Here is a 27,784-nt window from a genome sequence, read left to right as displayed (position 1 = left end):
TGTGCCACCTCCTATCAATCAGACACTGGCTGCTAAGCCAGCATCAAAGTGGCATGGGCCTGTGGTTGGCCATTCACATTGCTAATACGCTGTAACCACAGACCCACAGAGAATGCTTGTTTTTAAAAAGTCTTGCTGTGCGTGTGCAGGAGTGGATGAGCATGCTAGTGCTCCTTGGGGTGGGATTGGAGGGGAAAAAAGGATGTGGAGCGATCACACCACTCATGCATTGCCATGGCATGCCAGGGTGATCCGATGCCCAGAAATCCACCATGGGTGTGCTTCCCTGGCAAGCCGCCTGAATTTCCCCACTGGCTATTTAATCCATCTGGGAGTCTTTGTAGCACAAGGTAAGGACAAGTGGGGCATGGGGGCCAGATATGTGTGTGTGTGTGTGTGATCATGCCCATTTAATCTGGAGTGGCTATGGTGGACTTTACTGCTCATCCGATCATACCCTATGATTGTTTCCCAGTAGATTTAGTATAAGGAATATAATTTAATGCACAAGATTGAGGTATTATTGAATTTGGTTGTTTCAATGTAAATCAAAAGAATACAGGTTTGGATTTTATGCCTCCAAAGTTGTCCTCTCCTGGGCAGTTTCTGAGGCCATGCATTAATGGAAATATTTGAATTAGTTTTAGAACTACTGGGCAGAACTTACAGTGTCTGATTTACTTGTCTTTGGGACTTTGTCCCCTGCATCTGTATCTTCTATTCAAGATTTTCAGTTTCTTTTGATTTTTGTTATGAGTGTTACATAAAAGAACTAACATGAAAAGACTTTGAAAGACAGATAAAAGTCAATAGCAATTTGTTATGTAACTTTCTATTTAATCAATTATTTTGTAGAAAATATTTGTTGCAGGTTCTTTGTGCTTTCCTGCTTGACTCTCTCTAATTGCAGTAGTTCATAAAAGGCATTGGGCAATACCCTTCCACCACCACCCCTAGCCAATTCAAGCACTTCAAGCAATATATGTTACAGGCAATCATTGCCTTTAAAATTTTTACTGTGAGGAGGGAGAGAGGTTCTTACCCTTTTCTGCACTCAATGTTTCCCTGTTCCAAGATACCCCCAAGCAGTTTCTCCCCACCCCCCTCCAACACCACAAGACCTGAATTTATTTGTCAGGACTCTTCTGAATATATTTGTGTTACTCAACAAGGCAGGTCAGCAGTACATACATGCCAAGAAAAATCACATTCTTAGCTCAGTGTAAATTATCTAGTTGAAGGATAGCATCCTGAGAATTCTCTCTGGTATACATGAATTGGATTTTTGCAGCATTGGTTTGATTTATCTGATATATTTTTTTCTGATTCAGTTTTCAGTCAGTTGAATAAAAACATTCATAGCTTTCTTTTTATGGAAAATTCTTGTTTGCCTCTCCTTTTTCATTTTGGATGACAACAAATCTCAAGAGTGGAATTTCCTGTGGGATAGATATTTTCAAGCAGCGCCATTTGAATTACGGCTGTTTTGAGAGTCAGATGTCTGCTTTAATCTTGCCTCTTTTAATTTGAGCTTCTGCAGCTGCTTTTATTTGTGTGCTTAGGTTTTGCTTTATAGCATAAGCAATAAGGAAAATTTAAGAAGAGTCTTGATGGATTATACTGTCTTGTCCAGCAATTGGTTTCCTGCAGTGGCCTAGCAGATACCCCAGATAATACTCAAGTGTGAGGCAACAGCTCTGTTCTTTGTTTGTCTCAGCAATGGATGTTCAGAGGTGCATTATCTCTGATCGTGGCTGTTCTATTAGCTATTAGCCATTTATAGGCCTATTCTCCATGAATTTGCGCAGCCTTTTTAGTGCCAAAAAACACATCTACATATGCAGAAGCTGGTGTACCAGCAAACAACAGGGGGAAGAAGGCAAACAAATTGTGTGCTGAGGGGAAAATAGCAGTTGCATAGATGTAGTCATGTACATATAGATTTTTTCCCCTGTATAGAAACATAGAAATATTTTAGCTTTAGAAATTTTACTGTGAAATATCAGTGGTTTTGCTTATAATACACGTATTTAGGAATGTGATTCTAATGGATGAAGATAACAAAATAACAAAACCTCTGTTTTGGAGGTAGAACAAGGGATCTGCCCTTCTGAGTAAAGTGGTTACTGTTTGAAATACTAATGGTGGGCTACTCTTGGCCTAATTCTTTAAACTACAGATTTTATTTAAAAAGATTTATTACTTGCAAAACTCTCAAAGTGAGTTATAACAGTATGCAAGTGTAACTATTTATTTACAAAATTTATATTTCGCCTTTTTGACCTTACAAAGGCTGCCAAGGCAGCTAACAATTTAAATTATTAAAATTTAAATTATAAAATACATTATAAAACCATTTTAAAAACTCCCCTCCCAAACATACCTCATTAAAACAACTTTTAAAAGTTCAAAAACAGAGCTAAAATACACATAAAACAGTTAAAATACACACACAAAACATTGGTTAGGAAGGATGGACAATTGAGGGAATGTCAAACAAAGCAAAGAAGTCTTCACCCACTGGCAGACAGGATGACAACAGACTAGACAGACGAATCTTCCTGAGGAGAAAGTTCCAGAGCTTTGGTGCCATGACCTAGGTTGCTACCTATCTGTTCTCAGAAGGCAGGGGCACCTAGAGCAAGACCTCTGAAGATGATGGTAATGATGAGACAGGTTCATAAGGGATTAGGGAGTTCTCCAGGTATGCTGGTCCAAAACCATTTAGAACTTTGAAGCACCTTGAATTGTGCCCAGAAACATATTGGAAGCCAGTGTAGATGGGCCAAGACCTGAGTGATAATGGTCCCTATGACCCATTCCTGTTAATATTCTGGCTTCAGCGTTCAGCAAAAGCTGAAGTTTCTGAACACTTTTCAAGGGCATCCCCATGTAGAGCACATTGCTAATGTAACCAGGGCATGTATCACAGCTGCTAGATCTTTTCTGTCCTGTTGGCTAATCAGTTGAAGCTGGTAGAAGGCTTTTTTGGCCACAGCTGCCACTTGCTTATCCAGCAGTAGGCCGAGAGCATCCTCAGACTATGGACTTGATACTTCTGAGGGGAGTGTAACCCCATTCAGACCTTATGCCCATCAGTTGTATTTCCATCTTGTCAGGATTAAACTTGAGTTTATTAGCCTGCATCAAAAAACTGTCTCCAGGCACTGGTTCAAGGGTACTAAGAGCCTCCTTGGTATCAGCTGGAAGTGCAAGATAGAACTGAGCATAATCCACATCTTGTTGTCAGTGCAGCCAAAATCTCTGCGTTTTCATATAGTTATTATAGGGGACAAAATGAACCCTTGTGGGGCTCCATAGGTCAAGGGGCTTAGCTGCAGTCCCCTAGCACCACCCAATCCTAGCCCAACTAGACAATCCAGAAGGATACATGATTGATGGTATTGAAAACTGCTGAGAGGTCCAGGAGAATCAACAGAGTAGCACTGTCCACTGTCTTCCACCATGGTAACCAGGACTGTTTCAGTCCCATAACCTGGCCTAAAACCAGATTGGCAAGGATTTATCTTCTGCATTGGAATCTTTTTGCAGCTCAGAGCCTCTACCCTCTAGCTTCCAGCTGCTGCTGCTGCGGTCATCAAAGGGAGGACAGGAAAGCAACCAGGCTTTCCTCCATTGTTCCAGGATCCAGCTCTAGCTGATATCCTCCTTCTGAAAGAAAAGTTTATATTTATTTTTTTTTAAATGTCATTTGCATTCCATTCATGATCAGCAGTAGATCTGAAGTGACAAATAAGTCTGAATAGACAAATGGGTCTTCAAGTACTCTTAAAGATAAGGTTCCTGAACTCATCGATCCCATAAGCAGTTGGTGCCCTGTCTGGAGGGCCACAACTGGCAGTCTGCTAGGAGGCAGCCACCCAATGAGATGGAACAACCAGCAAGTTATGTCCCACGGATCTTACTGTGTAGGGCAGTAATATATGGGAAAAGTCAGTGCCTTAAATGCCTGTACTATCAAAGGTTTCAGGATAACTTACTAGCACCTTTAATATGGCCTGAAAGCATATTGGCAACCAGATATGGATAGAGAGAACTGGTGTAATGTGTTCTCTATAGCAAACACCAGAAACACATCTGGCTTCCACATTTTGAAGCAAGTGTAGTTTGTGAACAAATTTTAGGGCAGTCCCATGTAGAGTGCAGCATAGTAACCCAAACGAGAGATTACTTAGGTTATGCACCACAAAGGCCAAGTCCTAGATATCAGACAAAAGCTGATAAAATGCTGTGTTGAATCCTACCACATTTTCAAATTTATCTCTTCCATTGACTTCACTTTAGCCATAGTTCTGTTTGGTTTTTGTCTACATGAGTCCCATAGCCTTTCCAGTGCTCAAAGAGGACTCTGCTGTCTGTTCTTTGCTAGGATCTGTAATACACTTGTTAAGGAACAAACTTTAACAAAGGGTTCCCAAGTGGTTTCTTTCCCTTGATCACTGCAAATACAGTTTGGTGAACTAAACCCAGTGTGCTTCAAGATTGTATCTATCACAGTCTCAGCTCTTTTTTCAATTGTTGTGTCACCACATGCTTTGAAAAAGTATCATTCATTAGCAGAAAGTACTGATCCCCCCCTTGGCATTTCTGGTAGTGTGCCTTTCAGTCTTCTGGAATGGATTCCCTTGGTTTTGCAGGTGGTGGCATGTCCCCTGATTGGGTTCTCTCTTGTCTTGATGATGCTTTCTTTTATTGGCAGAAGAGATAAGACTGCACCCATTCTGCAATATTCTTTGCCATACCAATAAAAAAATTCTGATACCTGAAGAAGTATGATTTCATATCCCAGATTACTGGCTGTTTCATTATCAAAGGTATTCTGGTACTATTCTGTGTAAGGATGGTGGCACAGCAACCTTGTGACCCTCATAAACAAGCAAGTTTGAAAAAGAATAAATGGTTAATTTTTCCTGATGTAGACCATGTTGCCCTACCTTAGGTCTCTTTTGTTATATCTTTTGATGTACAACACTCAGTTCAGGGTCCTTGCACAGCTCTTGGTCAGAGTCATTCCAGAACCAGGCTGCATCTGTTTTCTCTGCTCCTACATGGCTTAGATTCTATAACCAATTCTGTTGTCAATGTATATTCAATGTTGTCAATGTATATTCAGTTTGTCTGAATATCTGCCCCCCACCAAAAATATTCCTGCTATTCAACCCCCCCCCCTCAAGAACCTTGGCAAACAGGCAGACTTTACAGCTTCTCTTGCAGATCTCCAAGGAAGGGAGCCCTCTTCCACAGGGAAAGGGCCCAGGCTTTGGTTGATGCCAGAGGGACCACAGTAAGTGGTGGAGTAGCCAACATATGGCTGCCTGACAACTGTAGTTGGCACATAAGAACATATGGAAGGAGGTGGTCCTTCAAATACCCTATAAATAATGTAAATAAAATAAACACCCACTATTACAACTGTATCTAAGCAAGGGAAATAACCAAGTGGAAGGTTTTATAGGTTAAGAGAGCCCAGTTTCCCAAAATCTGAAGAGGCTGGATGAGTCCCCTCAGCTGATTTATGGAAACCTGCCACAGCCTTCCTCATACTTGTCTTTTAAGTCCTTGCAGAGCTGTTCGTAGGAACCACATTCTGCCCAGGTAAAGTGCCTTGGCATTCCCCTCTAAGAACATTGCCAGGTACTGTGCTGCCTTCTGATCACTCCACTCCTTCATAGAGATAAGAAGCTTAAAGTTAGCAAGGTTGTCACTGAGTTCAGGCCAGTCTGAGAGACTAGTAAATTTCTTCTTGGGCTGTAAGGCTTTTGCCATCTTGAAGCCACTGCCACCAGTTGTTAAGGGCCAAACTTCAATAAAAGGTTTCCTTCCAAGTGATCTCCAGATATGTGGGGTAGTGTTGAAAGAGTCAGCTAACACCGATTCTGTCATCTCAGACTGGAGACTGAAAGTATGAATATGAAATGATTCTCTAAGAGCTTAAATCACAGATCCTCTTTTTTGAACAGCAGTTTCCACATGGCCACCTATGGGAAACCTGGGTCTAAGAGCTCTCCTAAACTATAAATTGTATCTCTTGTGGAAAGTATAATGACTATTTAAAGTGGGCATTTCTAGTATTCACTAATTCTAGGACCACCTGCGGAATTGAGTTTCTGAATTATCTAAATTGAGTTTCAATTTATCAATCTTCATCCAAGTACTGGATAAATGTTTAGAGTCCTTCTCTGTTTCAGATGTAAAGAAGAAATAGAACCAGGTGTCATTTTATTAATTCCATTTTTATTCCTCCCTTCCTTCAAGGAGTTCTGAGTTGTGAACATGTTTCTTCCTCCAGGTGGGCAGCTGTGTTGGTCTGAAGCAAAGTTTGTTGGACTTAAAGGTGCAATTGGACTCTAACTTTGTTCTAATGTTTCTTCCTCCCCATTTTAACTTCTCCAGTGAGCTTCATGGCTGAGCAGGAGTTTCAGGCTTGGTCTGCTGGTTTTAGTCCAATCACTATACTGTGCATTATTTTCACTTCAGTTGCCTGCTCTCTTAAAATCTGGATATCTTCTCCCAGCGGTTGCAAGTGGATGTTAAAATACATGGGGAAGAGAGTAGTTCCCTGAGGGACCTAGGCTAGTAGACATAATGTGGTGTATGCATTGCATTGAAGTATGGCATTGCATGGCAGGTGGGGTGGTGAATGAAGATATCAGTCACTGAAATGGTCTTAATATCTTCAACAGACACTGAAGAGCATATTTTGTGAATTTAGGAGTTTTCTACAGTGCATTATTACATTGGTTCTTCTGACCTAGGGTTTCCAGCTCCAGTTTAGGAAATACCTGGAGAGTTTGGAGGTAGAACTTTAGAAGGGCCAGGTTGGGGGAGCAGAGGGACTTCATTGTAGCATAATATTGTAGACTTCATCTTCCAAAGCAGCCTGGAGTTTTTTTCCAGGTGAACTGATCTCTGTCACCAGTTGTAATCCCAGGAGATCTCCAACCACCACCTGGAGGCTGGCAACTCTAGTTCTGGCCCCGCACTGCTTTGATTTATTCCCTGCCTACTTTAAAGCTGGTAATTAGCTTTGCAAGGCTGTGGATATTCTGGGATAGTGTTATGCAAGTATAGAAGCTGATACTGGCTGCATAGTTCATCATCTGAAGAATCTCAGCTTTATTTTTTGGGACATGGTTATGTTGTTATAGCCAGAGTACCTAAGCGGTACCACTGAAAGCACCAAGATCAGAGAAGAAAAAGGGCTGTTGCTCTTAAGCACATTCTTTGCACATAGAATATCACAATTCAGTTTGTGGCATCCAATGAAAAAGAATCTTAAGCAGAATTGGGAAGATTCAGTCTTAGATCTTGGAAAGCCATGATCAATCAGAAGACACTGGCGTGGCTCAGTATAAGGCAATCTCATAGATTTCCAGACTTCTAATGGTCAGAAGTTAGAACTGCTCTTTGTTTAGCACTTTGCCCCTTCATGTGACTAAATTAGCATAGTTTATTCTCTGTGCATAGCTTGGATATTTTGGCTCAAAACTACTTCTCTTATTTTGTTTAAAGCAGGGTCAAACAAAATCATAGAAGGCAGATTTTTTGTCTGCTTGGATTTCTGCAGCACTTTTTATAAGGTGGTAGCTGTTTATTGTAATAAATAAGTACTAAGTTCTCTGTGAATAATAATAGTTGGGTTTTTTTGGATTAACTAATATATCATAGAAGAGGCAGCTCGAACTTTAGAGTTCTTCATGCTAGAAGGTGGCTGGTAGGTTGGTTGGTTCTAACAAAAAGGTACAGTATTTTTGTGTTTGGATTTTTCCCCATGCACCAATATGGCTTCTTATAATTTTTGCTAGTAGTACCCTGTGTACTTCTGCTTTGAAAAGCCCTAAGTGGAAGTCCATTTCAAAAGAACAAAACTTAGTGCTAAGAAGAAATGCCAGTGGTGCTGTTTCCAGGATGACAAAGAAAAATTTGATGAGGGCATGAAAATGGGAAATATATAATTGTGCAGGGGAAGATGGAAAGAGCTGAAACTAGTATAAGGAATAGCATTCATGGAATGGAAATAGTTTCAGAGGGTAGCCATGTTGGTCAGCAGTAGGACAGCTAGATATGAGTCCAGTAGCACTTAAGAGACCAACAAGATTTTGGAGGGTATGAGCTTTTAAAGCTCCCTTTGACAAATGGAAAGAAATGGAAATAGTCTCCTGCATCTTAGTGAAGTCTAGCCTATTCCTTCCACAAGGCACCCTGAAAGTATTTGTTATAGCCATGAAGGTTAAAGCTTTGGCTGAAAAATAATACAAACTGCGGCACTCAGAATATCATATTTGACACCAGCTGCTGGATTCTCTCTCTTTATATATATATAAGGTTATCTGCTGGTTTGGAGAGAGATGGCTCTGGCTATAGAAGAAATTAACATAATTCTCCTATACTTCTGTGTGTGTGTTGGGTAAGGGGACAGTTTTAGCACATGTAATATTGATGCTGGTATGAGAAACACGTTGCTTGTTAAAAGCAATTTTGATAAATCCTTGGCATCATTCTCTTTAAAAAGCTGCTTCTTATTTGATGCTGGTGGGTTTTTAAAAAATTAAATATGAGTTGTCCTGTTTTTTTACGAGAGACTCTCAAGGCATTTTCTCTTTGAAAAGCTCTCCATTTTGTCAAAGAATGAGCATTTAATCATTAAACCTTGACTGAGAAATCCAGCTATGGCTGGCACTGGCTTATACACGATTCAGTGAACTTATGATTCAGAATAATGTGCCCTGCCAGATTTGAAAGCTGACTAGTTTCTAATAGTGCTGCATCATGTCTCCTTCCAGCCATGTGAATGTTCATCTTGGAGTAAAGCATGTCACAGAGTTAACAGTTCAGTGGATTCGAAAAATGAGAAATTAATGAAGTGGATTGGGGAAAGTATGTGTTTTCTGCTTGCTGTCTGCGATAATTCTATGCAAACACAGTGGTTGTATTAAGGAAAATGCAGCTGTTGGGAGAGGCGAGTCCATAAACATAGCTGCTGATTCTCACTGGGCTCATTTAGTGAAAGGGGTGTGTGGGTCAGAGGGCTCACAAGTGATTTAGTTCAGGAATTAAGCTGGAGAAAGTGTTTTGAGAAGGAAATACCAGGTGACTGTATTGCATCGCTCAGTGCTGATGCTATTAATAGACGACCCAAGTGGTGCCTCTGAATTGCAAGCTTTAAAATATAGGTCAGATTCCTGTCCTCTCACTTGTATATTTGGCTGCAGTCTTCAAAATTGTTTCAAACCAACAAGGTGAAATAAGTCTTCCTGAGGGCCTTTATTTGTCAGCATTATATCCCCAGACCTGCAATGTGTAGAAATCAATTTCTGCCAGTTTGGTTCACTGAGGTTGTTAGTTTATGGTCTATAAATATCCCATGCCTTTACTCTAAATATGTGTGCAAAATGCCACTCATTGGCCTGCTCATTTTTCTTGTATTCCAGTACAGTTGGCAGATTCAGTACTGGACAGGGTTCCTGAGTCTCTTAGCAGCTGTGTATTTTTTCCCTCTTTAAATTCTGTTAACAGTTCAATAAGAGCTTTTAATGTCACATCATGATTATACAATGAGACTTTGCATTGTGATTGGTTCCAGTATTTATTATTGACATTGAAATTATGTATTCTTTAGGGCTTTTTGAGCCCCCCCCCCCACCTTTCAATGAAGAGTCAAGATGGAATCCCTCTCAATACTTTTAAGGATTTTGCTCTTAACAAGTCTTCAATTAACACAGTTCACATTACACTTGGGTCATAGGGCAGGATTTGTGGTAGGCACACTGAGTCTTGCAACAAGTCCTGCTTTGTTGAAGAACACTCAGCAGTGGTATTTCTGTCATGGTTCAGGGATTAACAGGGCCTTTACTTGGCAGATACTTCAACTAGTATCTCAGCTTTCATACTTTCAGCTCTCTTTGTTTTCATCCTATGTTAAATAGTGCTATTTATTAAAGAACAGACCACATTGATGTCTCATAAACAATATGGAGGGCTTTTAAAATTAAAAATGGATAACTGAGCTGGAACTTCAATAATTTTATAAAATGAGATGCTTGGATTTCTGTGCCTATATATATTTTTGCATAAATATTGGTAAAGATTTGAGAGTATGTTCAGAAGTGTGTGTGTGTACATGTGCATGCATTGTTCCCACAACTTATAAGAAGGAGTCATTTGCAACCAGACTACTTTCAAGCTTTATTTGACTCATTTGTTATATGTAATTTTGTTTCATCTTGGATGTTTATAGCGAGTGTCCTTAAGCAAGTATGTTATTGCTTGGCTTGAAATACATGAGATTGCTAGTTCTATGGAACAAAATAGGCAGCATTTCTGATCAAATTAGTTTTTCATAAGCATAAGGTAGTGTTTTGTAATACATCTATCCATATGGGATTTTTTGTTACAGGTCGTAACAGCTGGATTGTGTTGAAATAAGCATGAACTCTAATTATTATGCATTTGCTGTTTTCTCTCTAAGTTCGAAAGGACATAAAACTTAGAGAACATTAACAATGTTGACTTTCAAAGCACCAGTTTAGGTGATTCTTAAGCCCCAAATGAAGCAACATTGAAAGCCTCTACCTGTGAAGATATTGGCATGCTGCCAAAGAAAACAGAGTGGGGGTGGGGCAGAGATGAGCGTTGTACTTGGCCAGACACATAAGGAACAAGCTGAGCTTCAGCTGCACTGCCAGTGCCTCAGGGGTTTGCTTTGGACCCAGCAGGTCTGGGAGGCAATGGCAGGCATGCCCATTGTCTTTGCCTATGCAGATGGCCCCGGCAGTGCTGCCAACATCTCAGGAGCTTGCCTCTGTTGTCTGGGTGGAGAATTGGCCCTGCATACTGTGGCAAATGACTTGACACATCTGCCAAGGGAACCTGCTTTATTCTGGTTCTTTCAATAGTGGACATTAGAAACGGGCACACAAAAAATTACGAACCATGATTTGTGCATGAATTGGGCTGTTTTGTGGTTTGTTCTGAACTGATTCAGTGATCACACCATGCCCAAACTGCCCTTTTCCCTTGGTGGTTCATTTGGTTTGTTTTTGTGGCTTGTTTTCCCAGACAGCCTGGCACAGATTCAGTCAATTCCTAGGCAATGCTGGGGGTGGCCTTCTGGGAGCCCTACAAATATCCATAGCAGTTGTCCATAATGTGATAGGAAACTCTGGAAGCCAGTCATGGAGCTCCCATTCTGCTCTATTGGAGCAGACACCCTGACTCCACTGCTTCCACTTTACAACACAAAGAGAGAAGAGTTATTTGTCATGAGAGCTACACCTGAGATTTCTTGGGGGGCACCTGCTTTGGAGGACTATAACTCAGACATTCCAAGTCCAATATTTGCCAAACTTGGAGGGTGGGTGGAGAAGAACCTGCTGAAGACTCCCGGTGAGTTTACACCTCCTGAACAAAACAAACCAATGAACCATGAACCAGTTTGGGCAACCATATGAATCATAAAATGAAACAAACTTCTGGTTCAGGCAATCAAATGAACCACAAACCACCATTTTTCCATTCTGTGACAATACCTAGTAGATATGTCTGTGAGGGAAATAATGGCTCCTTCAGCCAGTTCCTCCTATTTCCCTCCCCACAAGCTGGTAATTTGTAGATTAAAACATTTTAATGTACAAGTTACCAACCATTTCTTCAGAGTTATTTGTACCGAGAAAGAATATTTTAACTGGATACATCTTGGGGCCAGTGTTCTCTCTAAGCTGAGTTAGTGTGAGCTAGCTCACAGTTTTTAGCCTCCAGTTCACACATTTTTGTCTTGGCTCAGGAAGATGACCCCCAAGCAAACTAATTTATTCAGTAAACAAATTGCTCACTCAGAACTTTATTGCCAGTAGCTCATAGGGTTGCCAAGTCCAATTAAAGAAAAATCTGGGGACTTTAGGGGCGGAGCCAGGAGACTTTGGGGGCGGAGCCAGGAGACATTGGGGTGGAGCCAGGAACAAGGATGTGACAAGTATAATTGAACTCCAAGGGAGTTCTGGCCATCACATTTAAAGGGACAGCACGCCTTTTTAAATTCCTTTCTTCCATAGGAAATAATTAAGGATAGGGGCACCATCTTTTGGGGTTCATAGAATTGGACCTTCTGGTCCAATTGTTTTGAAACTTGGGGTATATTTTGGGGAGAGGCACTAGATGCTATACTAAAAATCTGGTGCCTCTACCTCAAAAAATAGCCCCCTCCCAGAGCCCCCAATACCCACGGATCAATTCCCTATTATTCCCTATGGGAATCGTTCTCCATAGGGAATAATAGAGTGCCTAGTAGACATTTCCCTCCCCTCCCCCCGCTTTCTGACGACCCTGGGGATTGGCAACCCTAGGTCCACCAGCGGGGCCAGGATAACAGAGGCTGTGGAAGAGAGGGCCATCAGTAGCTGTGAGTTGACATGGGCAAATGGAACCTCTGTAGGTAGAGAGAGAGTACCCGCTGGAACACCAAACACCACGAAACCTAAGAAAACACACAGAACATTGCAGCCTTATCGCATGGCCCTAGCTCAATTTACTAAGTGGGACTTACTTGGGGAGGCGCTGGGTTGCCAGCTCCAGGTCGGGAAACCCCTGAAGCTTTGGAGGCAGAGCTTGTTAAGGACACAGACTGGGGGGGGGATGCAAGCCATGCCCTCGAGGGCGCCCACCCTCCTCCAAAGCTGCCGTCTTTTCCCGGTGGGGGCAGGGCTCCCTGCAGCCAGGAGCTCCGTGGCCATTCCGGGAGCTCTCCAGGCCCCACTTGGAGAAAGGTAGCCCTCCCAAGCGGGCCCCTGGCTGCGGGGAGGGTGTCTCCCAGGCCCGGAAGGAAAGGAGGGAGGCCGGGGCGCTTTGCCTGCGGGCTCCCCGGAAAGGCAGGCACTTGCTGGAGGGCTGGCCGGGCTGCGGTCGGTGGCGCTGGGGCTGCCCACCTCCTTCTCCTCGGGGCCGTGCGCAGGCAGGGCAGGGCGGAGAGGGCCATGGGGCAAGGGCAGCAGTGCAGGGCCCGCCTGATGGGAGCCCCGCCGCCTTATCCTCCTTGACGCTGGGCAGCTTGGACTGGTCAATGCCGATTTCGGCCATGGCGGCGCCCGCAGCTCCTCGCCTGGCGTCGGGGCTCCTCCAGAGCAAGGAAGGCTGCAAGCGAGGCAGCCGCTGCCCGCGCCCCGTCGCCCTCGCGAGCAAGACGCCGCTGCAGCCGCGCCAGCTTCCCTCCCTCCCTCTGGGGACAGCCGGCGCTCCACCACGAGGGCGCGGAAGAGCCCCCAGCCAGCCGGGCTGAGGTGGGAAGGAAGCTGCGCGGCCGCCACCCAAGAGAAAAGGACTCCGAGAGGCAGCGCTCAGCTCCAGCCCACCCCGCCAGCGCGGCGCGAGATCTCGGTCGGCAGCCAGAACCCAGCCAGAGGCCTGCTCGCCCTCGGCTTGGCTCGGGCAGGTGGGAAGGGCCACCATTTCCCCCCCGCTTTCCAGATATTTGGGAAGCGGGGGGAGGAGGCTCCAAATCGGGGGTCCCCCGCCCAGGCGGGGGATTTGGGAACCCTAGTAGCTCATAAAGTAAATTTTTGCTCACAAGATCACACAGCTTAGAAGGAGTACTACTTGGGATATACACTGTAACGTGTAGGTTAGAAAAACAATTCCCAGCCTGTGCGTGCTGACCCAAAAACAAGTTGCAAAGCCTATGAAAATGGTTGTATATTTTTGCACTTTTATTGATTTGTGTATTTTTTAAAAGTGTGTCACCATACCAAAAAGGTTGGGAGTCAACTGGGTTAATGCATAGTGTGAAGAAGCTATCAATAATTAATTCCTTATAATGCAAGTTCTGTGACTTTTACTTCTGAAAGGAATATAGAAATGTGCAAGATGAATTTTAGATCTGTTTATGTGGAGAACTGAAAGCTTGAGTGAAATCTCTCTTGCAATATTGAAACAAAGAATGAAAGGGGATAAGGGGATAAGGATCAACAGAAAAGTGAAAACAGCTTGTCCTAACAATTCCTTCTGCCTTAGTTTATCAATTCTAAAGTATCTAGAATTCTGTTACTATATGCTGTAACTATGTAGAATTCATAGAATTCATACATTAAGATTTGGTCCCCTACCTTGACTCAGCCAGTCAAACCACATGGATCCACGCCATGGCAACATTGAGATCAGGCTTGTAACACGGTACATGGATATGCCCTTGAAGACACCCCAGAGACTCCAGCTCAGTTATTATCAGATCCTAGATGGGGTATGCACATTACATTCCCTCTGCAATAATTCCATTGGCGGATCATCAGCTACCAGGCACTATCTATCACGTACAAAGCTTTGCAAGTCCTTGGACCCTCATATCTTCAGGACTATTTCTCTTGTGTTCCACCATGACAACTCTGCTCATCTATTCAGGGGCTCTGCAGGTGCCACCATGTAAGATCAACAATTGCCTGTTCACATGCTTTCTCTGTATGTTCTACCTCCTTTTGGAATGGCTTCCCTGAAGAGGTCAGAATGGCTTCCACTCTCCTGTCATTCCAAAAATTATACAAAACTGAGTAATCAAGACAGCTTTTCGATAGCCCAGGCAAGGCCAATCTCATCAGATCTTGGAAGTTAAGCAGGGTGGAAGCTATTTGGATGGGAGACCTCCTTGGAATACCAGAGCCAGAGGCAGGGCCAAGCCTTATTCGACCACTTCCCTGAATATCCTCCATTCACCAGAGGTTGCCATGACTTCATGTGCACACACATACAAAAAGAATTACCACAAAAATGTTAGAGAATTTTGCACGCAGCAGAAGACACTGAAGGAGAGGGATAGGCAAAACACAGGAATTAATAGACAAGAGAAACAACTGTATTCAATGGTAGATATATTTACCAGGATAGTATCCAATATTCAGAGTCGTTGCCAGGCCAAGGTCATACACAGTAATCAGTACACACTTCAGTAGATAACAGTATACACCAGTAAGTATACACAGCACGATCCAAGCACAGTAGCATAGGATCCAACACCAGCAGTGTTCGCTGCCACCCAGACAGTGAGTCTCACAGTACCCACAATCCTTACAGGCAGACAGAGCAAGCTCACTGAGCTTCCCTAAGTACACGTACCAATCATGCAATCTTACCAGAAGGTTGCATCAGCTTTGTGAGTCAGCACAAAGCCTAATTACAGGTGAGGTCATCCCACTTTACCTCAGTAACAGGTAACAGCTGGACCATGATGCAGCATGACTCAGCATGACATTGCAGAAACAACATTACTATTACTTAAGATGGAGTCAGTCAGCCATTTTAGGACTGAGTTCCAACAAAAAATATTTAAAAAATAAAAAGGTGAGCGCTTCTATAAAGGAAATATACTTAAACAGAATAGTTTAGGAAGGCATGTTATAAAGGGGAAGATTATACCACTGTGTATAAGACATATTATTAGTTCGCTGCATGTGTTACCCTTTTGTTATTTCATTGTTTTCTACTGATGTAATACTGTTTTTCTTCATTGTATCCACACTCAGCATCATGCCTAATATGCTAAACTCATTCAGATTTTGGTAATGTTAGTTCTACTACATTGCTTATTTCTTGGCTCCTCATATTGTTTGTATCGACCTACACCATGTTTATTAGATACATCTTTGTATTAACTGTTATCAGTTATGTCTACACAGTATTATGCTTTGAGTCTCATTAAGACAGGCATAAAGACAATGAACAAATAAATTTTGCTGGGTATTAATGGTGGAGTGATTTGAACTGCTGAAAAGGAAAATTTGCAGCAATTAATAATTAAACTGATATAGCAGGCTGTTTACACTAATAATACATGGGTATTGAAGACTCAGGGTGTCACAATGCTGTGTCAACTGCTAATTCATTAATTAGGTATTTTTCATTTTGGCAATCACACTGAATAGAATGATTAGAAAAGCTATTATAATCACAACAACAAATTGATTACAGATTTAAGAATCAGCATTTGTGATGGACTGCACTTTTAAAAGCTTAGAAGTGCTACACAAACAGCCAAAGGGCTGTGAAGGGTTAATTCTTTTCAGAACCAGAGTCTTGAGTGGGATCTTCTCTTCCATTATATCCTATGGATCATCCAGGCTCTGCTATTGTTTCCTATGGACCATCTTGTCATTCGTTTTAGTTCATCCCCCTTTGAGTGACAGGTTAGCACCAACTAAGCAGAGAAAGACTTGAGAGCTGAATGCTGAGAAGAAATTCAGTCTGATTTCAGCCCTAGCTGAGAAGAGCCAGGTACTAACAATATCTGACCAAGAGCAGTTTAAAACATCGAATGCTCGGAAGGTTGACAAGGGACAGTAGGTAGTTAGGCGAAGACTCCCGTTTGGGCCAAGAAAAGGGGCTAGATCTTCTAGTGAGATAAGAATTTATCTACCCAGTCAAAACAGGGAGATAGCTCTGAAAAGTAGAAAGATCTCTGGTCTGGTTGATTAGAGACTGGACTGCCTTGTAACATTTTAAGAGTCAGTTAAAACTCAAGAAGAGTACTGGTGTATTTAGAGAAGGGGGTTGGGTTCTGGATAGAGTGCCCCAGAGTCTGGATAGAGTGCCCCAGAGTCAGTGAATACTCAAAGACGGTGTACTGGAGTGTTTAGGAAACACTGGACCAAAAGCCTCTCATCACAAAGATTTTAAGTCACTATGAACAGCTTAAGAAATTCTCATTAGCCTGAAACATGGAACTGTAGTCTGTGCATCTACTGATTTAACCTCAGAATTATTTATTCAAATTATCTCAGAAATGTTACCCTTTATTTCACTTGACCTTTCTGCCTCTATATTGAATTAAATATTTTATTATCTTTGAACTTCCAAAAGCTTCGAGTGCCATTTCACTTGTTTAAGTTAAAGGGGGCTCTTGACCCTCCCCTCAGGTTCCTGGGCTGAGCCAGCAGTAAAATATCATACTGTGACATGGTGGGACAGCCAGAGTTCTTCAGGAAAGAACACAGATAACTAGGGTGGCTCAGTCACAAAGGGAAAGAAAAACAGAGGGAGAAGCATGCCTCTGAGGGAGGAAAATGGACATGTGCATCATAGCATTTTTAGGCTTTGACATATGTTAAATCAGTTGTTTCTGTCTTTTATGTTTAACAATTTGAGGACTTTCTACTTTGATCATGTATTCCCAGTATACACATTGAGTTCTCTGCTTACTTTGCAGTTCATACATTTGTACCTTTTTTGCATCTTATTAAGGTGTCCTCAAGGATTATTTAAGAGAATTGCCTTCCCCCTTGATAACCAAACAACTCTATGAAGCAGTATTGGATGCTATGGTGAAAAACCCATTGAAAATGACAGCAAATGGATGTGATAATGACCCTAGTGATTCTGAGCACACAGTGTCCCTCTTGGATTGCCTGCCGGACATTGAGAAGGTAAACTCTTTTGGCCCCCGTGTATAGTTACACATGTATAATACATTTTGGAGGGCTTTGTTTAAGTTTGTATTAAATTGTGCATAAATCTTAACCAAGGATGACTGCAACATTTGCTGCAGGGTGGGGGGAATAAGTGGTTTCAAGTGGTATTGTTGAGTTTTTCTAATGCTTGATGGTATCTACTGGCATCTTTATCCTACATATTTATGTTGTTATCTCATATGAAGCACTAATTTGCAAGTTTTTCTTTTTGTAAGAGCATAATAGTTGTCCTGCCAGAGGTCTGTACTCCAGCAATACTTAGCCAAATGTCTCAATGAAAGCGCTCTAGCAGGATGTAATAGTGTCCACAGTTTCAGGCATCTGGTAAACACAAGACTATGCTTTTAAACACTGGAATTCCATCTCCACAGCCTGTGGCAAAGAAAACATCACTGTTGCTATTAAAGAGCAGAGGCTTCAGTTCAGATATCGGTACAGCTATAAACTGTGTTGCCTTGAGCAAGCCGCTTCTCAGTTTCAACCCTGACTGGTAGCACAGGCTTGGTAATACTTGGCTAGTTTCCAGGCAGTTGTAGTGATTGCAGAGCAGATGCATTCCAAGCATTTTGCATACTAGGAAACACACTGCAGAAAGCCTAAGTAATGTTATTAGTAGTTATGTTCTTGTTGACTGAAGACTCGTTTATTCTGTTGCCATTCAGTTTTCTTGGATGACCTCAAATTCTGGTATGGAAGCGTAGAGGTTATAGTTTAATTGTCTTTAACCTTTATAAAATTTCTCACAGTTTCGTAAACCATAGGGAATTCTTCAAACTTAATATCTAAATAATATAAATGAAGGGTGCTGATTTCTGAGTAAAGCTGTATTTACACAGTGTGGCAGTAAATTTTTGTTGATATTTGCAGTAATCAAGAGTAGCTACCAAGCATTCACTTCTCCCTTGGAGTTCACCAGTTCTTGTCCCTCTAGTGATCTGCTTTAAAAATGAATGATTGTTTTCACTGCCAAATAGTAAAGTAGATTTTAATTTGAACCATGGCTTGTCTCTTTTCTATTATAAATCAAAAAGCAAAATTCCAGCTGTGTGTGCAGCTCTGTGCTGTGCATATATATTCTGATTTGAACCTCTGTCAGGCAGATAGGATTTGGCCAGTACATTGTTGTTATTTTTGAATTGTAAGGAATTAATGTTCAGATGTTGGACATACTTTGTGAAATTGATGAGACTGTGCAATAGCTGTAAATGTCAATGGCTAAAAATAAAGGAAGGGGCTTGCTGATGGAAGTCTATTGATTTTTTTTTTAGTGTAGATGAGCACATTCAATATTTAATCATCAGTCAATAATTGTGTTCATTCTGAATGTCTTGGGATAAATTATTCTCTTGATTTGGATAAGCCAGCGTGTGGTGATCTTTTCCCCTCTTTGTTACTATAATTTTTGAGCTCCTATAGAATCGCATACATTTGGCATATACTGACTTGCAATGTGGAGTTCTATCCTTTGATCAAAGAGTGCGCTAGTGAAATTAAATAGCTCTTCTACTTTATAAACAAGCAACTATACAGACATAGCTTTTTTCCAAATATAATGCCTTAACACTGAAATCTTACAAAAAGGTCTGTTTATTTTTCTTCCATTTCTTTTCCTTTCCTCATCCCTCTACTTTCATTTCACTCTTCAGCATGCATCCTTTGACAGCAAATTTAACTGAAAGGAATGGGAGTGACTTCTGAGTAAACATGTGAATAAAATATTACTTTTGAGTTGAACATATATTGTAGAACAAGATTAATTTGTTTTAACCAACACCAAATTTATCTCCCACTGCTTTGCAATTGAAGTATAATTTGAACTTAAATTTATTTATTTCAATTTACTTTGCACTGAAGAACTACTGAGAAGGGTGTATTCAAGAAAAAAGTATAGAATTCTGTTTGACTGTCAAGGAAGCCAAAAAAGACTTATTTTCAAAAGTGGAAGATTTCCATGATCAAGGTGAACAGAAATGAGTGCAAATTCTGGCAAAAAAAAATCAAGTTGATGATAAACAAGCAAAAAGATTATTTGACGAGCGGATGGACAAACAAAATGAGTTTCTTTAAATATGTCAGGAGCAGGAAATTGGCCAGGAAGCTAGTTGGCTATTGGAATACAACGATATGAAAGGATTGCTTAAGGAAGATGGCAGATACATTATTTATTTGCATTTGTTTTCACTGTGGAAAATGTGGGACACATACCTATGCTGGAACAGGTTTTTAGGAAGACTGTCTGAAGAACTGAGTCAAATTGAGATGACTAGGCCGACTGCAAATAATAAAGTCTGTAGGTCCAGATGAAGTATACCCAAGGAATCTTAAAGAATTCATATGAAATTGTTGCAGTATATGTAACTTGTTGCTATGATGGGGACTCGGAAGTCTAGAAAAAAGATGGCTAAGGGGAGACATGATAGGAATTTAAAAAATTATGCATGTGCAGATAAAGTGGCTAGGAGGATCTCCTCCCCCCCCCCAAATTAATACTAGAACGTTGATAAATAGATTAGGAACAGATAAAAGGCAAATACTTGTTTACTTAACAAGTAATTAAACAGTGGAATTCACTACCAGGGTTGGTAGTGATGGCCACAATTACAGACAGCTTTAAAAGTGGCTTAAACAGTTTCATGGAGAAGAGGGTCTATCAGTGGCTAATAGCCATGGTGACTGAAGAGAAGTTCCATATCCAGAGACAGTATCCAGTACTGGAAGTAGGGTTGCCAAGTCCAATTCAAGAAATATCTGGGAACTTTGGGGGTGGAGCCAGGAGACATTGGGGGTGGAGCCAGGAGACATTGGGGGCGGAGCCGGGAACAAGGGTGTGACAAGCATAACTGAACTCCAAGGGAGTTCTGGCCATCACATTTAAAGGGACAGCACACTTTTTAAAATGTCTTCCTTCCATAGGAAATAATGAAGGATAGGGGCACCTTCTTTTGGGGCTCATAGAATTGGACCCCCTGGTCCAATCATTTTGAAACTTGGGGGGTACTTTGGGGAGAGGCACTAGATACTATACTGAAAATATGGTGCCTCTACCTCAAAAAATAGCTCCCCCAGAGCCCCCGAAACCTCCAGATCAATTTCCCATTATACCCTATGAGAAAAGATCTCCACATAGGGAATAATGAAGACGTTTCCCTCTCCTCCACACGCACACACACACCCTTCTCACAAATCTGATGTAGGGGATTGGCCTCTCTACTCACCAGCCAGCTTCTTTACAGCAACACAAACACAGAAAGTTGAAGCCTTTCACCACCTCCGGAGGTGCAAAGGCACATGGTCCTTTGGGGCGGGGCAGGAAGCAGCCTGGGAAAGCTCCGGCTGCTGCAATAGAGCTGGGTGGGAAAGGGAGGGGCAAGGAGAAGCTGCTGCGATCCGAGGTGAGAAGGGAAGGGAAGGGAGGAGGAGAAGGATCAGGGATTGGTGGGAAGGGGAGAGGAGAGGAGAAGCTGCTGGGATCTAGGCTGCGTGGGAAGGGCCGCCATTCCCCCCGCTTTCTGGATTTGGGGTGAGCGGGGGGGGAGGAGGCTCCAAATCGGGGGTCCCCCGCCCAGGCGGGGGATTTGGGAAGCCTAACTGGAAGATAGTAGCAGGGGAGGGCCTTGGCCTCTGTTGCTGATTCTCCAGAGTAACTGGCTGACCATGGTGTGAAACAGGATGCTGAACTAGATGGACCGCTGGTCTGATCCTGCAGATTCTTATGTTCTTTTGCTGTTGTTTATGTAAGGCCCTACATGAAAAGTTGGCAGCATCATGAACTCTGCTGCTGGATGGCCTAGTGAGAATGAAACTGCAAGTTTATTTCTGAAACATTTGCATATGTTTGCAGTTATCAACACAACTGAAATTAGTTATAGAATGAGTGTCATAGAAGCTTTGGCTGGGATTAAAAAGCTATGTACATGTGGAAACCAGACATATGGATGTTTTTCTAATTTTTGCTGCAGCAGTTTCCATTGCTGAAGAGACAGACCTCTCTGGCAAAGTGTGAGCAGCAGTTCTACCAGCTACTGTAGTACCAGTTGAGAGTGATGGTGTCTAGCAGTGAGATCATGGGTGGGCTCCATTGTTGGCTGTGGCAGGACTAGTCACAGAGCGCATATAGACTTTGGGGGTCATGCAAAATACTTTGTATATTTTAAAACCATGTAATAAACCCTATCAGGTTCCCACCTGCTCCACATGTCTCTGTGTTGCAAATCACAAGTAGGACAGGAAAATCATCTGGCCCTTGGACTCTGTTTCTCACAGGCTGTTTTTTCCCTCTGTGAAGCTCCTTCTCATCACACTGGCAGTGCTGGTCCTTCAGGCTTCCCCTAAGCATCTTCCGTACTCCACCTAAGATCTGATGCCCTGCTGAACCTACAGTCAGCCGAGTGACCTAGGTCCAGTGTCTCCTCCCACCACATGCTCCTTCTACTCCAGCATTCAGGAGTTCCACACCAGCTCCTTTAAGCCCAGCCTCCCTGATTCACCCGTTCTACTTCAATCCTTGGATACCTTGCCCTGCTGGTGACTGACGCTGTAATGGAATAGGTTACTGACTTGCGGCCTCCTCCTAGCACTTCTCCCCCAGCCCAGCTGTAAGCCTAGCTCCTCCTGCCAGTACTGTTCCATAGTGGGCAAGTGCACACCCCTGTTCCTGAAGGCCAGTAGAGGATCTCCCTTTTCCCCTTAAATACCTCATGTGTCACAGCAAGGCTAAAGTGAAGTCTCTGTTGGCATAATGGCAGTATTTCTGGAATCTGGGACTCTAGCCTATAAATTGTTGAGCCAGTAAAAGCAGCCTTTGGGATTGATCTGTTGATTTAAAACCCAGCTTCCTCCTGAGGCTCAAAGTATTTTATAATACTTCAGAAGGCAACAAAATAGTAAATGTAAAATATATTAAAGCCCACAGCTAAAATCATCCCTTGCCCATCTCTACCACTGAATATTTACCCAATATATACTAATGCCTTTTGGCAGACCTCCCTGAAAGATGAGTTACAAGAACAGAGAGCAGCTGCAAAAACACCAGATCTTTGTGTTGTTATGCTTAACACACAAAGAATTCTTTCAGGAGATTGTCTTCTGTTGACTATTGGCATTATGTATATATGTCAATATTGTAGCCAAATAATTAGTACTCCAATATGATGTTACTTGTCTTTACCTGCATGTACCTAATCAAAGTTGATCCTTTTTTATTTTTAGGCCACTCTAAAGATGCTGTTGGACCATCTGAAATTGGTGGCTTCGTACCATGAAGTAAACAGAATGACTTGCCAGAACCTAGCTGTTTGTTTTGGGCCTGTATTGTTGAGCCAGCGGCAGGAAACCACCAACCATAACAACAGAATATTCAGTGATTCTGAAGAACTTGCTAGTGCCTTGGATTTCAAAAAACATATAGAAGTTCTACACTACCTACTTCAGCTGTGGCCAGGTAAAGCATCTTGGAGGAAGCAGGAAAAAATTTGCCTTTATTTTGCAGTTTACTGTAAGTTGCTGTGGGGAAAGTAGAGAAAAATGTTCTGAATAGAAAAGAGATTATGTTAATGTACGTAGGAAATTTGGTAAATTAATACCTTATTGAATGCAAGCTATAGTAATGGATTAGTAGGGGAGATTCATAATCTCAGATGGTTTCTCCTGGCCACTTGTTGGGAAGTTAGCCAGCACAAACATAGTTTTGAAGTTGTCCCCACAGATCTAATGCTTCCAAACACTGATCAACAAAAACAATAATCAGGAGTAATAGATGAGACTTTGTTATCTTTTCTCACCTCATCTACTTCTCTCCTTATCTACCACTCAACAAATAATGTGTTCCCTTGGAGTAGTTTTAAAATGGCAGCCATAGCCAACAATTTCAGTACCTTTTCAAGTACAACTGCTCAGCTTTGTGGTATTTGCTCAGCTGTAATCATCAACTTTACTCTTGCTGTCTAAGCAAAATAAGCAGTGTCTGGGAAATCTGACTGATTCCTGGGTCATTTTTACACGTGCGTTTCATTTGCCTTTTGTATTGTGGAATATTCTGAGGAAGCTACATAGGAAGCAGGTCTGACTCCAGCAATACTTGGTTGCTTTATAGCAATATAAATTGTTTTGTTTGACATGATTATTTTTGTGTGTGTGTGTGTGGGGGAAATACTTCATGATACAATTGAGAGTGCTGGTTTAGACAATAAGGTGGCCCTAAAATGCAATATTAGGTAGGAAAGGAGGAAATACATATGACTCAGTGCATTAGCCCATCCTCCAATACCATTGAGTTTCTATAGATTTCTGTATTGACTGATTTGGAATAGGTAGTGCCACATAATACATTTAATTTATGATTTAATTGTATATATGGAAGTTGCATGTACTGAATTAGACTCTACAGCAACAGCACTACCTGAAAAGAACCTGATGGATCATTGGAGGAAGTACTAAATATCCTTTTGTAAGCAACAGGTTATTTAAAACAAATTTAAAAAAAAATCTTATAGTTTAAATTCCTTAGTGTGGCAAGTTTAGAATTTGATAAACCCTGGAAAATGTGTGACCATGAGATGCCATGTACCAATACCTGCCGTACAGGACTTTTTTTTCTGGCGGCACATGGTGGAATGGAGTTTCGGAACTTCTTTGTGGAAACGGAATTCTCAAAAGAATGTTTAAAAGTTCATGAGAGGCACCCATGTGTTTCTCATTCATTCCCCTTTTGAGAGTTCTGGCACCTCATTTTCCAGAAAAAAAGCCCTGCTGCCATATATCCAAGTTTTCAAACTACCAGTAACATTACCATACCAAACAAATACATTCTGTGGTAGCTTTGCCAAATCAGTTGCCATGTCGCATTCTCTATGTGCATCTTCCTGAGGACAGATGGTGACCTCCATTATGCTTCCTACTTGCTGCTTTCTAAACATTGGCATGGATTGTAGAGTGAATTGAATCTTTGTACAGGGTGGACTGTTCAAGTGTCTTAAGTTTTGTTGTGTCCTGGAACCACCTTTTGAAATGTTCAGGACTTTTTTTGTAGCAGGAAAAGCCGCACCCCCCCCCCCCGATGTAGCCAATCCTCCTGGAGCTTACAGTAGGCTCTGTACTAAGAACCCTGGAAGTTCTTGGAAGATTGGCTACATCAGAGGTGTGTGACCTAATATGCAAAGGAGTTCCTGCTGCAAAAAAAGTCGTGGAAATGTTCCTCCTCTACCACCCATTCCATCCTCAGGCAGCATTAATAGTAGAGTTGCCAATCCTCAGGTGGGTAAACTAGGAAAATAACTCTGTGAAATTAACAAGCTTTGAAGCAAATTTACATAAACACTTTATATAGCCAATTAATTGGAACGAAATAAAGGCAATCATGTGCTAATGGAGAACCGTTCGTGCAAACAAGAATGTAAGCTATACAAGTGAGCTGTTGCTTTAGCACAGGTTCCTGATAAAGATACAGGTGGCCAGTGGAAGTGGCAGATGAAACACAAACAGAACCTTGGACTCGTGTAGCCACACCTGTTGGATGGAGGACTGCTACCTCTACATTATTTGAATATATGGTATTCCTTTGTCTTTTAGCAAGGAAGTTTATTGACAGCAGGATATATTACCAATCAATCACAGCATTGAGATAATTTCTTTGGAACTAGAGAAATAATAGCTGAACTTTGAGCTCTGTTGAGCCATTTTGATTTTTGTTTGATTGCCTTTGTTTTTGTTTTGCCTTTGTTTTTGTTTTGATTGCCTTTGATTTTTGTTCGATTGCCTTTGTTTAGTTCCAATTAATTGACTATATAAAGTGTTTATGTGTATTTGCTTCAAAGCTTAATTTCACAGTGTTATTTTTCTGGTTTACCTAAACTGTACACTGTGGTTTCCTGTTTGCTCTAATTCCCATGTGGGGGCAGAGGATCCCCTGGCTTGGAGGCCCTACTCCCGCTTCAGGGTCATCAGAAAGCACGGGGTGGGGAGGGAGGGAAATGTCTGCTGGAAACTCTATTATTCCCTATGGAGACTTATTTTCCCATAGGAAATAATGGAGAATTGATCCGCAGGTATCTGGCGGGGCTGTTTTTTGAGGTAGAGGCACAAAATTTTCAGTATAGCATCCAGTGCCTCTCCCCAAAGTACCCCCAAAGTTTCAAAAAGATTGGACAAGGGGGTCCAATTCTATGAGCCCCAAAAGAAGGTGCCCCTATTCTTCATTATTTCCTATGGAAGGAAGGCATTTTAAAAGGTGCGTGGTCCCTTTAAACGTGATGGCCAGAACTCCCTTTGGAGTTCAGTTATGCTTGTCACACCCTTGCTGCTGGCTCCACCCAATGTCTCCTGGTTCCACCCCCAAAGTCTCCTGGCTCCACCCCCAAAGTCCCCAGATATTTCTTGAATAGGACGGCAACCCTTATTAATAGTATAGTTGGGAAGTGCAGAATAGTGGGAAAAGTTCGATGTGTTAGATTTGTGACTGGAAATCCATCATGTACAGGAAACCAGCCTAGTCTTTGAAACTGCATAAATAATAGTATACTGGTGCTATATATTCCAGTGCCTGCTTGGCAGTCAGCCATCTATAATGGCATCATCTCTATTACCAATTCATGTATATGTTTCTCAATCACATGTGGCTGTAGCCAGAGCTTAACCTAAGTTCATCTTCAGCAAAGGAAAGTGGTGGTGTATCTATGCTACCAAGATAAAAACTTTAGAAGTTCAAATTTCTAGAAGGTCACATTTAACTGTAAGTTAATATTATACCATAACTGTGTTTCTTGTAACCATAGTATATTAAATTCAGAAAGTATCTCTCAGTAGTTACCATTCACCTTACTTCATCCTTGCTACTGAAAACATTTACCAGTCCTTCATATCCTCTTCTTGCTGCTTCATGAGGTTTTTGCAGTTACTGCTGCTTATTTCCTGGTATTGCAGGTCAGGCTGAAAGAAGGTGCTTTCTGAGAAACATTCTTATGAGATTGATTAGGTTGACAGAGAATGATCAGCCCAGGGACACTCAAGGCTGAGTGGGGGTTTGAACCCAGTTTCCCAAGTCCTTGAATATGCCAGCTTTCATGCTTCTTTGCCATATGGCCATACATTCCACATCTGTTGTGTTTCACAGTGAAAGGGTGAAATTGCTCAGCATTTGTGCAAATTACAATGAATTATGTAGAGAACATTCTTTGTAAAGTATATATGATTGTGCAAGGAAGCAAACTATGGACTAAATAAGAGAGAATTTCAAACCCTGTCATAGACACTTACAACAGCATCGTGCAGTGTCCCTTCAAGAAAATGTTGTGGATTGAGCTGTGTTTCTTGAAAGCAGCCAAATCAGAGCATGGACTCTTGAACATTAATCCTCCTACAGATTTGGAAAACTTGATAACCATGTTTATGCCAGAGTTCATCTCCTCATTAAAAAAAAAGGAAAACACATGATCCTTGTTCAGTTGGAAAGTGTAACAAAGCTGGCAGTTAAGGTTTAACACATGACCTCTTTGCCTTAAGAGACCACAGTCCAAACAAAGGAGCTTTTGTTGGTGTGTAGGGGTTTTTTTCTTTAAAAAAGCAGAACCGTTAAGACACACATCCCTCCTATAAGACTGATTTCTGTGGAGTGGCAAAGCATACATTGGGGCTATGATGGGGAGCTCATTTGCATCGTGTAGGAACTTGTTAGCCATGGCAGATGCCTGTCTGCATCGCCTCCTGGCTCATGAAAAGCAAGATATGCAGATTTGTCATGCACTATATACACCTTTTGGCATAAGTCTGCAACTGTTGTTGTCCAGGTGCTTATGTAACATTTCACAGTTCTGTTATATAGCTCTTGGGTACTTCCAGTAGAAAAAAAGGTCAATAAATCCACAATAATGCTTTGAAGTGGTTTATAGAAATAGAATCCTGTGCATGATTTTGGATGCCTGCATCTCTGCAGGATGGAATTCTACAGATACAGGTTTTACCCTTTTCTACCTGGTGTCCAATGGTAACGTGAAAATGTTTGAACTCTGTAGACATGAATGTTTTATCCTCACAATTAAAACCCAAGATAGATTTTTCCTTCTCTTTATATGCATGTGCTATGTTCCTAAATGGTGACTTTCTCTGCCATTTGTTCACAATCTCCTTATAGTTTACAGGATGTTTTTACAAAGGAGATTGAAAGGTGTGTGTATGTTGAGCTGCTGCCTCCTGTAATGTTATAGTAGAGTCTTTGCTGGCTAGACTGTTTAAAGTTACATTATCTTCATAAGCATGTTCCTAGCAAAACATGTGTCATCTACATACCATTCAAGATGTTTAAAGTCCTTTGGTCCTTTTGGGTGAGTACC

The 27,784-nt window shown here is 41.7% G+C and overlaps 1 protein-coding gene across 2 annotated transcripts in view; it reads left to right on the top strand.

Moving 5' to 3' along the window:
* Positions 1–27,784, top strand: part of SYDE2 (synapse defective Rho GTPase homolog 2) — a 60,834-nt gene that overhangs the window by 30,397 nt on the left and 2,653 nt on the right. For both annotated transcript variants that reach the window (XM_060232135.1, XM_060232134.1), the window contains exons 5-6: positions 17,236–17,417; positions 22,671–22,902. In XM_060232135.1, the coding sequence (XP_060088118.1) occupies positions 17,236–17,417; positions 22,671–22,902 (414 nt within the window). The remainder of the gene's footprint in view (positions 1–17,235; positions 17,418–22,670; positions 22,903–27,784) is intronic.

This window comes from Heteronotia binoei, chromosome 2, assembly GCF_032191835.1.
Source record: "Heteronotia binoei isolate CCM8104 ecotype False Entrance Well chromosome 2, APGP_CSIRO_Hbin_v1, whole genome shotgun sequence".
Classification (NCBI taxonomy): domain Eukaryota; kingdom Metazoa; phylum Chordata; class Lepidosauria; order Squamata; family Gekkonidae; genus Heteronotia; species Heteronotia binoei.
Note: the sequence above shows the minus strand (reverse complement) of the source record. Positions and strands in the feature narration are given on the sequence as shown.